At 40.2% G+C, this 14,786-nt stretch overlaps 1 protein-coding gene across 7 annotated transcripts in view; it reads right to left on the reverse strand.

The window, feature by feature from the left end:
* EPB41L4B (erythrocyte membrane protein band 4.1 like 4B) overlaps positions 1 to 14,786 on the reverse strand; it is a 166,176-nt gene that overhangs the window by 104,600 nt on the left and 46,790 nt on the right. For all 7 annotated transcript variants that reach the window (XM_074546510.1, XM_074546503.1, XM_074546485.1 and 4 more), the window contains one exon: positions 10,248 to 10,352. In XM_074546510.1, the coding sequence (XP_074402611.1) occupies positions 10,248 to 10,268 (21 nt within the window). In that variant the 5' untranslated portion in view covers positions 10,269 to 10,352. The remainder of the gene's footprint in view (positions 1 to 10,247; positions 10,353 to 14,786) is intronic.

A 14,786-nucleotide genomic window follows, 5' to 3' on the forward strand; every position in this document is an offset into this window, starting at 1 on the left:
CTAAGGCAGAAGATCTGGAATAGTGCAACAATGATGACAAAAACATCTGATTCCCAGCAAAGTGTACGCACTCTCTTGTCAGTATAAGTTGCATCTACAGAAAGGCAGCAATAAACACAATCTGGTGTAAATTTAGCTTAAATCTTTGGCAGTCTCTGCTCAATGTCCTACAGAAGGCTGCAATCTTGTTTGAAGCAACTCCATGTAAATGCTTCTGTCATACAAAGTGGTAAGAGAGTCCTGGATTTCTTTGAAATAAGTGGTTTTCTATCTTTAAATATATTTTAAAATTATGAACTAGGTACTATGAAACAAAATCTTTGAAAAAACCCTCTTCCTTTTTTGCTATTAGAGAATTAATGTTTTCAGAAAAAGGATAATCTCTCAATGACTACTTGTTACACCATCACCATGCTACTATGGCTGAAAAAAATGAGCAAAATTATTTGTTGTCTAGTAATACTGGTATTTATTTACTAACTATGCTCTAAACCAAGGCAAAAATTTATCACAGGTATAGATGAATACAGATCAAAAGTCTGACAGCTTACTACCCTTAAGGTAAAAAAATTTCACAAGAAGGAGAAAGAGAAATAGAGCAACGATTCTGAAGGTGATTTTATTTGCAGGAGACTTGCAAGACTCCCTTAGATGAGGCTGCCAAGAAATCAATTCTTATAATCCCTAATCTGGTAGATATCTCTACCAGAATGGAAATAAAACATTACAGCAGCTCATATAAATACAATCCTTAGAGTTGCAAGGAATTCACTTTGTCTCTATTTTGCTCTCTTATGAAAAATTACAGCCGTGTGAAATCTCAAATTTTTGATAAGGAAAGAAATATCAACATTGAAACTTTCCCATTTTTTAACTGAAATTATATAAGTCTGTTACTTTCATAGCTCCAGGGCAGATACATTTTTTATTCTTCAAACACCTAGCTGTGAAAATGTCTTTCTATCTAATATTTATTTTAGCTAAAGAAAAGTCCCTCAAAGACAAATATAATTAATGCATTAAAAGAAAAGTTTTTCATGTAGAAAAACATCTATAATACATGCTAAAAACTCCTGTTAGCACCATGTTCTGGAACTAGCACTGCACAACCTGAACTATAATAATTCCCAGTAAAAAACAGCTGATAGTCCCTTTTCTTGGCATGTGGTCTTTAAGGTACATTAAAGCTCAAATAACAGTAAGTTTCAAACTGATTATTTGCAAGTGCAAATACTTTAAGTAATGGCTAAAAAAATGCCTACCAAGACTGCAGGAACTGCTTGTGCAGACCATTAAGTGAGACCACAGCTCAGACAGGAGCTATCATCACTCTCTCACCGAAGCAGCCACAGGCAGGCGGCTCCAGGAGATAAAGCACAGCAAGCATTAAAGTCACCTCTCTTCAGAAGCAACAGTGAGCTGCTGTTTCACCCCCATCCTGCACTGCACATCAAGTGTGTGATGTGCCAGCACACGGATCATAAACACAAAGACGGAGGTAGGGCATGGGCTGACAGCATTATTGGCCCAGAGCTCCAAGGCCTGGAAGTTTTCATGCAGATTTATGAACCAACTCCAATTTCAGAGTCAGATATTTTCTGCAATTTCTGTGAAAATCAGGCTGAATTTTAACACTTCTTTGCCTCAGATAATGTCAGAGGGCTTCTTCACACTGTGTACCACACCAGCCTTCCAAATGTCCCTCTGAGCTGGAAAAAAAAAATCAAAGCATTCTAGCTAAAGCTTAAAATAGGTTTGGGCTTGGCTACATACTGCTTGCTGACTCAATTAGAGGGAAGTGAAAGCAATGAATTCTGAAGTCTCACTAGGAAGCTGAATAAAACCAGAGGAGCCTTGCTCTTCTCTCATCACAGAGATACAAGACTGTAACTCTGCCTCTCTTGTGCTCTGGCTAAATGACCATACATAATTTCAGGATCTGGACTCGCCAAAGAAACCTAACTATGGACCTCACAGTGTAGGACCAGGACTGACCAGACTCATTCCAACCATACCCCACCATAATCCCTGTATCTTGTTTGGATTTGGAAATATCAGTGCAGAACAAGGAGGAAAGGGATTATTTGCTTTAGGACTGTGTTATGATAGGAAGACAGTGTCTAAGCTACTTTGCACATAGTAAGGGAAGAAAAACCCAAACCTGATCAAACTGCAGGTAACCAGAATTCTATGATTATACTGGAACAGAACAAAGCAGTTCAGCTGGAAGGGACCTACAATGACCACCTAGTCCCACTGCCTGACCACTTCAGGTTAAGGGCATTGTCCAACATCTCTTAAGACTGACAGGCTCGGGACATCAATTACCTCTCTAGGAAATCTGTTCCAATGTTTGACACCCTCTTGGTAAAGAAATGCTTCCCAATGTCCAGTCTGAACCTCCCATGTGTCAGCTTTGAACCATTCCCATGCATCCTTTCCATGGATACCAGGGAGGAGAGCCCAGCACCTCCCTCTCCACTTCCCATCATCAGCTGCAGAGAACACTGTGGTCCCCCCCTTAATTTTGTCGGGTAAAATGGAAGGTCAAATGCTAGATTAACTCCCATTTATTCCTCTTTAATCTCAGCAAAATTTCTTTGCTCTATCAAATGAATAATGTTTCCTATGGTATTAACTGACATAACATAGTAGCCATTGACTGGGATTCATGTATTGAAAACAAACACCAATAAATTCCACATGAAAGAAGGACCATTTAAAAAAATATAATTTCTTAAAATACTGGAAGCATGTATTTATCTCAGCATGGTCTCCTCTTTTGATCACTCGCTTAATTGAAGTGAAGAGGAAAAAATAAGTAGCTCAGCATTTCCTAATGGTAGTAGCCAGTATTTTCTCAAAATAGATATACAGCATGAGAAGGATATATTTGTGTCAAAATACAGCAGATATACTAAAGCTGCTAAAGCAGTCAGCTTATGAGGACCACGAGGCCAAATGAAGACTGAAAGGAGGATTTCCACAGCCTGACACAATCCCACAATCACACACCTGAGCTTGTAAATTCCACCGCCTCTCTACTTGCTTCCTAAAAGAATGAAAATTCCTTGTATTGATTTATACAGCCCTCAGAGGTGAGCTGAAAAGGAAAAAGAAATTGCATTTGACCCGTTTTGACTGGCTTTCTTTGCTAGTTTAAAGTGCACGAAGAACATCTTGAATAGACTGTTCTCCCTTATGCTTATTTATATATTTAACTATCAGTAAGAGGAAGCCCATTTCTATTGATAGTTTTATTTCGCCTGAAAAATATTGGTTGAAAGCTTTCTCAAGTCATGCCTGGAGGTAAAAGAGAGAGAATCATGCTCAGTGATCAAGTTCCGAAAAGAGGGTGTGCTAAACAAAAGCTGGCACCTTTAAAACCAAAAGTCATTTATCCCTTCAGCTGTCTTCTTGCTTTCTGGTTTCCTAGGCACCTGAATCCTACCAAGCTGCCTGCCATTACTCACACAACCTTCTAAAGCAGAGAAGTGAAAAATGTATGTATCACATGGAGGAAGGAAACACCAAAAAATCAAGCCAATAAAAATTCTACCCACCAAACCACAGTTTGGGGATTTCTCTACATTTACAGACTGAAAAGGGAACAAAGGAGCAAAAGCCCTCTTTGCTTCTGCAGGTCACCTTTCAACATTATTATGATAGTAACAGAATACCAAATGAGAACTGGGGTTATGTAGAAACTCAGGGAGTACACAAACATACACTTAGGAACAGGATAATCTCCCAGGAGTTCACAACGTAAAACAATGAGGTATTGTTCTCATGTTCCTCTAATCCCTCCTACAAAGTTATGCTCCTCTCGAAAAGGAAGGCTCACCTCACTGGTGACTTCGGCTGCCCACTGAAAGGCTGTAGAGAAGGTGATTGACACCTCTGAGAGGTATTCCATGGCAGAAGGACGAGTGGCACCAGACTCAGGAGAAATCCCAGCTAGACAGGAAGACTCTCACCATGAGGCTTTTCAGAAAAAACACAGGTGCCCAGAGGGACTGTGGAGCCATCACCATCCTTGAGGGTGTCCAACCTGACTGAACAAAGCCCCAAAAAACCAGATACTACTGAAGCTGCTATGAGAACCTTGGATAGAGACACCCCTTTCAACAAACAAGACCTGCACACATTTTTCAGGAGGCTGCTCTACAATCTCACCTACCCAACTTGAAAGAAAAGAAGAAAAAAGGGGAATGCACTTCTACTCAAATAGCATTCACATTACAAAGCCAAGATGGGATTAAAGAGGTGAAAAATTTGTATTTGGGCTCAGAGGAGACCAACTTTTCACAAAACAGTGGCAGGATCAGGAGGGGTTTTAGTCCCAGCTCGCCAGTTTTGATTTAGACCCCCTTTGAACACTGCTGTCAGCATCTTGTTGAACAGGGCCCTGGCACAGTGGTACAGAACCACATCAACACCGCTGGAGGACCAACCTGATCCAGGTGCAAAGTTTTGTCAGTTTTCTAAGTTGTCCCTGGCCTGAACAAGGCAGACCAGCTGCCCTCCAGCAGCCCCCTTCAGCTGACACCATTGTGCAGCTCCCATGCCAAGCTCTCTCTTGCCCTGTGAAGAAGGGCTGCCACCTGGCATAAGTCACACACAGTGGGACAGAGCCGGCAACGCAAGGTGCACGCAAAGCTGTCCAGCAGCAGGAGCAGATCGTGATCTTGGGAAGTACAAGGCCACAGACGCTAATTCCAGAGCCATGAGGGTACTGGTAGGACTTAATGGATCTTTACCAGCCCTGAGAGCTCCACATATTGAGTGGCATTCATGGAAGCCTGGCCTGTCCCAGTCTGAGTCAGCACAGAGCCATCTCAGAAGCATCCTGATAAATGATGTGGTTTAACTGCAGACCAGATAAACTAACCAAGAATAATAGAGAGATGTAAGGACATCCTTCAAGACCATTAGCCTATCCTAATTCATATCCATGTGATAACCAAATAATATTTTGCTTTGCAGACTTGACAGAAGTAAAAAATAGAATTATGTAAAAAATATATATAAAAAACTTTCCTGGTCTAGTATATTTCTCATTAGATTTACTTTGCAGACAGTGAAAGCTGATACCGCTCCAGATCAATTCCAGCAATTTATTTTTAATTTTGATGCCTATGTCCAAACCTGCAAAAATAAACTGAAGGGATTTGTAACAAGTAGGCAACAAACCTGACTATATCAGTGGAAGACAACTGAGAAATCACTTCAGCTTATGCTCCAACCACACACAAAGACAAAAGAAAGACAACACAGACTGTTTGCTGTCCCAGAGAGAATTCTTTACACTCAGGAGAGAGGTGCAGAAGCATCACTGACAGACAGCACAACAACCACCTGCCCCGTACGCCTGCTTCTCAAGTCTGTGTCACAAAAACGTCCTCCCAAAACAGCAGGTGCTACTGGAAGACTAAAGACTGGAATGTGTTAGTGCTTTGCAGTCTTTCACCAAGTGTTCACAAACCACAAAATGCTGGACAGCAACAGATGGGAAGTGTTCCAGATTCATCAGGTGTTCTACATCGCTGTGGAGTCAGCCACACTGCCTGTGTCCAGTGACTGAATTGGCATTCCTATCACTGCCACGGTAAGAAACTGAAGCATCAAGTGCTTCAGGATGTTCTACAGCTTTTGGGACCCTCCATCTGTGACTGGTATTTTTTGCTCTTGGCTACAATCCACAGACACACATCCTGCAACCACCACAGTCCCAAAGTGCTCATCATCCAGAGGAAACAAGAGAGCTTGAGGGAGGGAAACTGAGTCACAGAGGAATGTCACAGCTTATTCATGGGGAAAATAGCATGTTTCTAACAGTAGCAGAAAAAGCAATACTCAGCATTACCAAAATTTTTACTAATCTCCCTTCTTTCCCACATCCAGTATATTGAAAAAAAGGCTTGTCCCTATTTTCTTCTGCTTCATGAACGCTCGTTTAAGTATTAAGAAGTACAAAAGGAAAAAGACTCCCAGATATCACACTATGAGTCTAATTGTCTGGTTTGAACTGCTCATTTTTCCCCACCCCTTACATCTTCAGAAGTCATAACAGTAATATCAAAAGCAGCAGCTGAAAAACCCGATCAATGAGCCTTTAAAAGAAAATTCAGATAGATACAGCAGAGGCAGTGATAATGAACCATATCCTACAAGTCCCTGACCCAATACCTGCTGAAACATGCAGGAATCTAGTTCTTGATGTGTAGAGAAAACAAAGGTACTGACATTATTTGTTGTCCAGCTTGCCTCCTTCCTGCCCCCCAGCACTGTGGAAATCCTTTGTCGTGAGTCATACACGGTCCTGACTCTGTCAGAAAAATCTGGCCAGAAGGCAGCCTTTCATAGAGGTGAGGATCTCAGTGTCAGAATCAGTGCATCCTCACACACTGCTGCTGGTCAGGACCACTCTGGGCAACACAGTTCTGGGCAATTTTTTTCCCTCTTGTTTTTTTTTACTTGGAGCAACTGCTTTCATGCAAGCCTATTTCACTTCTACACAACCTTCTCCATGTCCTCCTTCCATTGTCTTCTCACCTCTTGCACCAAAACCCAATTTAGAAATTGATCAATACTGGGAAGGTTCAGATGCAAACACGGTTAACCAGGACAATTCACTGCAGCTTGGTCCTGGTACTCATCTTCCCAGGGAATCCTGGTCCCCCCCATAGCCATGGGCAGCACCTGCAGGAGGCACAGGGCGTCCTCACACATCATTCTTGCTGTATACACACAATGTAAATCCAGTGCTTCCCAACATGCCAGACACACTGCTGCAATCACACATCCTCCAAAGGGTTCAACTGGCTGCAGGGCACAGCTGGGAAAGGCTGTTCCATACAGATCTTCTTTAATCTAAGGGGTCTTTGTGACATAAGAGATCAGACATAAAAGACTTAAATGACTTAGAGGATCACTGAAAGAGACACATGTGAGAAAAAGGGCAATTTAATTCTTTTGCTTCCATCCATTCCCAGGGATGACAGCAGCTCATCTGCACGAACTAAAAAAAATAGAGATTTCAAAGACTTATCTTAAAAATCCTTCCCTTTCAATTACCCCGCGATTATTCTTGTGAACAGAAACAAAATTTATGATGGAAACAAGCAAATTCCAAGCTAATAAACATGGGCAATCCTTCAGTTATAAATTCTTAATAAAAAAACCAGGAGGGGCTGGGAGGGTATTCATGTTCTGGCATCACAGGACAGAAAATTGGAACAAAGAATGCGACTGTAGAAATGGGGATATCTAAATCTTGAGAGACCCTATAAAATATAGAGTTCACAAGGAGCTGTTAACCACAAAAAGCCTTTTTTTTATTAAGATGGTTTAGAATAAGAGAAAGAAAGGACACTCCTGGATTGAAAATGAATAAACATCAGCAACCAATAGTCAAAACCCCATACCAACCATTGAAAACGTTGCACGCAACCAGTTCCTACAAAGATCAGTGAAATACTTCCTCATGACAACTGAACTTCCATAGTATGGTCTCCCAAGATTTTACTATTGCAATTTCTAACCTCAGCTGAAGTTTTCAAGGCCTTCTGCTTTGCTAGAAAACACAGGCTGTAGTAAAAGTTAACTGAAAACCCAATAAGCTTTACATTTTCTCTAAACCACTGCAGAGACCTCCTACATCAAGAGTGACACCCTTCAGTCACCCGAAGCACTACATATCTGTTGCAGTTCTGTAACAGCTAGAATAAGAAATTGTTTTCTTGTATTAGAGTATGTTTACTTCCAGAGTTAACAGCAAGTAACTCAAAATACAACAGTACACTAAAATTTGTTTTAGAATAAACTATTAGATGATTATCTACATCCTTCTATCCTTCTGCATCCTTCTGATGGATATCTTCAAAGAGCACAAGATACAAGCTAATGCAGAGCTCACTGAACAGGCATTACAGTACTTTCTGCATTACTGCTGACATCTTGCTTTTTACAGCTTTATGCTGGGGGATAAGCTGTTCAAACAATTAAAGATTTTTCTCTCTCAAAGCAGATAAACTCTAATCATGATTTTGTTTTTTAAATCACAGCTATCAAAACTGCTTGTCCCAAGTCTTTGGCAAAGTTACAGGACTGCAGGAACCAGTGCACTCAGAAGCTGCTGGCCTTGGAGCACCCAGAAGCAATCTCCACTATTCAAAGACTATTTTGCGCTCTCTTACTTGTAATGGTGGCTTAAAGACGTTTAGCCCCCAACAATACATACTAAAGACAAAGGCTTAGAGCCTCAAAGGGGTTTACACAATTTTCATCTCCCAGTCCCCCACTTGGCATTGTGTGTCTGGGCTGGCACTAAGCAGAAGCCCATGGAGGCTAGGCATTAATTGCTGTGCAAACAAAAAGTTCAGGTCACGGGTTCAAAACAGATGAAGGAAGACTCTTAAAGCGTGGAACCTTTTGGCACAGGGTGCTGGGCAAGATAAAAGCTTGTGCCTGAAGTTTTCTAAGCTCTACTCTCTGCCCAGCTTGAGCCAGACCAAAAAACACAAGAGCCAAGTAAGAGCTTTTGGCCTTGCACTTCAGGGAAGGTAAAAAACTTCGCCCTCAACACTCCTCTTAATTCTGGATACCACAACCCTACCACCAAAGCCCTGCAACCAGAGTTGGCTTTTTTCAGACCCCCCCAGCAGCTGTTCACAGCCCTCATCCCTTTTGCAGCTGTAGATGCATCATGTACTTCCCTCCTTAAAAGAACAAAGAAATAGCAAACAAACAAAGCTAAAACACTTGCATGCATAGGCACATTTTGCCCTCAACACCAGTGAGAGAGTTACATACAGAAGACATAGCTACTGCATCTTTCTTACCAGTCAAAAGAGCCCTTCAGTTTGCAAACATACAAGAAAATTATCCTTCCCAGCTTCCTCAGTCCAGCTTTTGGCTGATCTGCCCTCATTCTTGCTGAGAAAGGATATTTCACTCTTCCTTACTGCTTCCCTTCTTACAAAACATGGAGCTCCTTGCTAGGTAACTATTCCTAGCTATCAAATTCCCAGTTGGATGATTTGACAATCAGTGACAATATAATGTGTTTTTCCCATTATAAGCAGGCTCTGCTCTATTAGTTGTGTCCTTATAATCAGATTCATCATAAAAGTATACACAATTTATGTATTTAGAAATTTTATCAGAAGCACACACACATAATCAACTAAAAATCCCAAAACCATTATGAACATACTTCATTCAAAACATCAGTTTTCAGTGATATTAACCTCAATTAATTTAGACATCAGGGTAAAGTTTAAATAGATTAATACTGCTTCTCCCCAAACCCACAGATTCTCTTCCTCTAGTATCAAGTCATTAGTACAGTGCCTGGATAGGTTTCCTGTTTGTTGTTTACAGCGACTGGTGAAACACAGATGATAATGCAGCTGCTTGAACCCTGATCCATCCCTTGACCCAAGCTCGTTAGAGAATAAAGCTGAGAATTCGGGGATGATAAACTTAGAACCTACACTTCCCAGGATGTCAATATTGCAGCTACATTTTCCCATTATTTTATTATATTGTCCCAGAGAAAACATCTGCTGCTGCTTCATGGAAAAAATATTTATGAACTGACCAGAGAGCACTAAAAGAAACATTCATTTTCCAAATATGCATATTTTCTATCCACAGTGCAGGTTTTTGTCAAATTTCTTGCTTGCACAGAGTGAGCAGACAAAGGAAAAGATAAAATATATGTCAATACAGTGTAATCACAATGCTGTAGTCTTTTAACCCTATCCTATTAATATATCTACTCATATCTGTAAATACTTTTTTTAGATTTATTTCTTTCAGCTGCAGATACTGGAAGTCCTTCTATAAGGAAGAGAAGAACTTTTAGCTAAAACATTTTGCTCTTGCAAATTAACCTAAACCCTCAAAGCAATACAATGTGTGCACAGAACAACAGAGAAAATTTACAAGAAATCCTTGCTTGCAAAACATTTTGAATACCATGAGTCTAGTAACCATAAAGTACATTTTTCTTCACCAAAATTCACTGTTGTTTTAGCTTTTGTGCAATCAAGTCACACACATGTCACATCAGATGACTCAGGACTCATTCAGAGGATGTAGCTTTATGTGCAAGAGCCAAACATGGCATTACTTGTTTCAGCCCCCAGTGCTGACATCTCTCCATGGAACTGCACCAGCAATAAAGTAACAGGCAACAGAAACTACCACAAAACATAAAAACCAACTTAAGTTATACTCACTGTAATTTGGGAAGCATCCATGAATTGCAGGCCAAAGTAATCCGTTTCTACAAGGTCCAAATGATACACAATCTGGTCAAACAACTCCTGTCCCTTTGCATTTTTCTGTAACAGAAAAGAAAATGCTTTTTTTGAAACTGGTCAGTGTGGGTTTGTTTCGGTGCGTTTCTTTTCAAGTTCAAACGTGTGAGAAGAGATACACAAAGGAAAATAATATCAAAAGAGCAATTCTATTTATTCTGAATAATTGCACTGACATTTATTTTCCTCAGGAAGCAGAGTGTGCCATGCCATTCTTGTCTGCAACTTTTCCAACAGCATCAGATTTCACTCTCAAAGCAAGTTTTTAGAGTTCATAATAATTAAAAACATACAAGAGAAAGAGAAGGGTTATGCCTGACAAGTGTCCTAAGTCACAGAGCCATCATTTTATACCCCAGGAAGTCAGATTCTCCAGGAAAAGCTTGATTAACATACACTGCCTGAAATCTGCTGGCTATCAACAGCAACTGCAGTCATGCAGAGCCACATCACCACTGAAGCTGCAAAATAAATTCTGGACAACCTGAACACTCAGAGAGCACTGTGAAGAAAATTTATAGGATTTGATAATATTTCATTTATGTTGCCAACTGCCATAATATTTACAGCCTTTAACTGAAGAAACAAAGGCCAAAAAAGCTGTAAATCTTACTTGGCATGCCATCTGAAATAGGCAAGAATGGAAATAAAAGTTAACAACTAAAACCCCAACTATGGCCTACAGGTAAGGGTAGAAAATTTCGCAGATCTTAAAGGTAGGCTGCATTGGCCTGGGTACTTGTTTTGAGGCTAAGGCAAGAATTTACATTCTCAGTCTTCAACACTAGAAAAGCTTGAACATTACAGGTGGGCTGAAGAAAAAGGCAGTAACAAACCAATTCTTCATGGAAATCTTGTTGAGTTACTTGGCGAAGAAAGTTTTCAAATTCTTGTGCAAAATCACCCCTTGGCCAAAAATACATGAGATGATCATAAATCTGAGTAAGAGACTGAAGCTACAGCTGTGCTTTATACAGGAAGGTACTGACCAGAATCCACTTTTGTGACTGCTGTCCCTCTTACAACTTTAAGGATTTTTTTTTAAATTTTTTAAAACTAACATATTAGGCATTTCCATTACCCCAAAATGTAGCAAAATTCATAGTTAAGCATTCAGTTTCTTCAGTTTGGTCTTCTGCACAAAGGCACCATCAATCATAACATGCAGAACTCCTGTTCAGGGTTCTAGGCTGTCTAAAATCAGTTTTCTTCAGAAACAGGCAAGATCACGAGTTACACCTCTCTTTTTCCAAGAAAGTGAAGCAAGCTCAGGTACAGGAAGCAAATTTTATTTAAGCTGTACTTTTTAGGGTTTTTTAGCTAACAAAACAGAAGCACAGAAATTGAATCATATCAAATTTTAAGAGCAGAAATAAAGCTCCATAAAAGCTTAACACCAACATTAAACTGTCATTGTAAGATCCTGTTTCACTATTTTGAGGGGGGCAAGAGTACTAACAGACATTAGTAACCAAAGTTCAACAGTCTATTAAAGGCAGCTGAGACTACAATGGCCTTAAAACAGTACATTGCTAAGAAGTCATCATCTTTACTTGTACTGTAATTGTTATAAACTGAACAAAAACTTCCAGAACATATTTTCTCATATGGAGTAAAATCAGCGCTTGTTAAAAGAAGCCAAACCAAAGCTCAACAAAATTTAAACAGACCTTGCTTAAGTGAGGGAGGAGAAAGCCCTCAAAATCAATAAAGAGAAACAGTAGAACATGAAAAATTCAAAAGCAGCAAAAATGCACTTGATGCCCTACTCTGCTCATGGTTGCTTGCTTTATGGCATTAACTACCAATATATGTTTATCTTCCACTGCCACACACCCAATAGAAACCAGAGAGAGAACACTCCACCTTCTGTACCCAAGCAGTAGTTAATGTTTAACATGTGTTACATGCAGAATAGCTCTGCACTGCACAGCTAGACCATAAAATGCAGTATTACATACACAGCTTACAGGAGATTGTAACATTTAACTTGTCACTAAATGAGCCTTCCCAGCAACTTGTGCCCCTTAAATGATGAAGCTGCTGCAGCCAGCAAATTGCTGACCCAAAACTTCCTTTGAGATGTTGGACTACAGGGGGAGATAAAAGCGACTGACTCCTTTCCTCTACTAACAGGAAAGGATTACCTGTTCTTTATTCTGCCTCATCACTGACTGACAATCCTGCAGGTCAGATTGTGGACTGATAAATGAATGTGCACTGAATGAAATGGGTGGAATAATCAAAATGGAAGGCTTTTTCCTCAGGCATTACATATGCATGGTCTCAAAAGGAACAAATTTTGATTTTCATCATCTTTTTCTTCTCCCCTCTTCTAGACAAAACAGTAGCTAAAAGACATGTTTCCCTTTTCAAAATTGGGTACCACATAAAGAGAAGATAATGCTTTTGTACAGTAAAATTTTCACAGTAGATCTAACCATCTGGAATTTAATAAATCATACGTTCTCTACAGACCTTTGACTTGTGGTTATTTTCTGAAGATACAGCTAAAAAACCCAACCATAAACTAAAAATATTTCGCAGTCATACCTTGCTAGACAGATGGTTCAGAAATATCAGATGTAAATGGCCTGCATAACTTATATCTCACAAAATGAAGTACATGGCAACAAACAGTATGCATATACTACTATATAGAGTTGCTATTTTGTTGGTACGAAGTTACTAAAATTGGGAACAGTGATATAAGAAAAGCTGCAAAACCTGGTGTTGACTTGGGTGTTTTTGTTTGTTTCTGTTGGGGTTTTGGTTTTGTTGGGTTTTTTTGTCTTTGCTTTCTGTTTTGGTAGGGCTTTCTTTTTGGTTTGGGAGTTTTTGTTTGGGTTTTTTTGTTTGTTTTGTTTTGAAACATCAATTAAAGCACTGCCAGCTTCTGGTGGAGTTTTCCTTGGAACTCAGGAGAACTTGTGTGAGCACCCGAAACCTCACAGGATGGGTGGGCATGAAATGCTCAGCTTACAAACAAAACTACAGCTGCAACCTAAGGCATAACTGAATTAGCATGAGGCAGGCACTTGATGAAACACAAAGACTCAATTACACTTGCAAACTGGGAACCTCCCTGATAACGAGCAATCACTGAGAGAAAGGAAAAAACGGAATTTCTCATGTCAGTCGCCCCTGTTCCACCTAAGTTATGAGAGTTTTGTCCCATGTTTCATTGAAGCCATTCTCAAATAAACCCCTCTATCACCTTCCTTTGCATCATGAATCACATTCAGAGAGAATTCTTATGTTAAATGAGGACTCACTGCACATCCTATGAGGACTCCAATTGGGATGGGTACAAAGCACCTTGCACAACAACAGCGAGAGCTGCATGGCCCACATTTCAAGTAGGCTACATCTTCTGCAGCCAGAGAGTTCCCAGTCTCAGGCAATCTATGGAAATTCTTGTCAGCTAAAACATGACAAAACAAAGATTAACTTCTCTAATTAGAAACTCTTCCAGACTTGACAGGGAAATAGGCAAGAGATTTTAATTTTCTTCTGGTAGACATGAAGGGGGGAAAGAGAACATTGATCAGCCAGGGACATTTTACACCAACTGGACCTGTCTAAACAAGCTGATTAGTGTTGATCTTAGCTATTCCAGAGCTCTTTGAAAGGTTTTTGCCAGAGGGCATGAAAAGTGGACATACATGCCAGAAAAGTCCCATTTTAAAGCAGATACAGTGCAAGGATGCCATTGATCACTCTCAGAGCACGTACAAGCAGAGCTGGAGAGCTTCTGCCCACACTTTCCCCAAACCCAAGTGCAGTTACTTGAACCCAAGTGGAGAGGCTGAAATTCTTGAGTCATATTAGAGAGCTCAGACTACAGGGCTACAAACAAACTATTAACAGATTTCAGAAACAGTTGAAGCACTGCTTGGGAAAACAACCTGTCAAATAGGGCAAGAGGTACATGAAATAGTCTGCCAGCTGACAAAATGACAACCAAAATTAAGGAAAATAAGCTATCACCAAGAGAAAAGTCAAAGCCAATTAGCTTTCCAACCAAAGCTAATGCATCTCAAACTGAATAGTGAGTAGGAACAGCAATGGGTAGGTAGGGCAGGCTTAGTTTCTGTTTTGAAAGAAAGCACAAGATTATGTATTCTACAATATGTTAAATATTTTTTCAGAGTGGGCTGCTGTGGTCTGATGGTCAGTCACTCCAGGTCTGAGTTTCAGTAAATTCCAAAAGGCACCTTTGCAGCTAGCAAGTCTCACCTCCACAGGCCTGATACTGCCCTGCTCTGATGGCACTATGGCACTAGCATTTCGTCCTTAACACCTCCTGAAAACAACAGTAGCTCAATGTGTTCTGCTCTGCCCTCTCACACCTCTTAGTGTTAACCTGAACTGTTATTAACTCAGTTTTCAAACCTAAAGCTCATTTTCAAACTCAAGGCTTTAGCTGTTGGCCATAATGCTTAGCAGTGAGAATTC

This window comes from Zonotrichia albicollis, chromosome 1 (genome assembly GCF_047830755.1).
Source record: "Zonotrichia albicollis isolate bZonAlb1 chromosome 1, bZonAlb1.hap1, whole genome shotgun sequence".
NCBI lineage: Eukaryota > Metazoa > Chordata > Aves > Passeriformes > Passerellidae > Zonotrichia > Zonotrichia albicollis.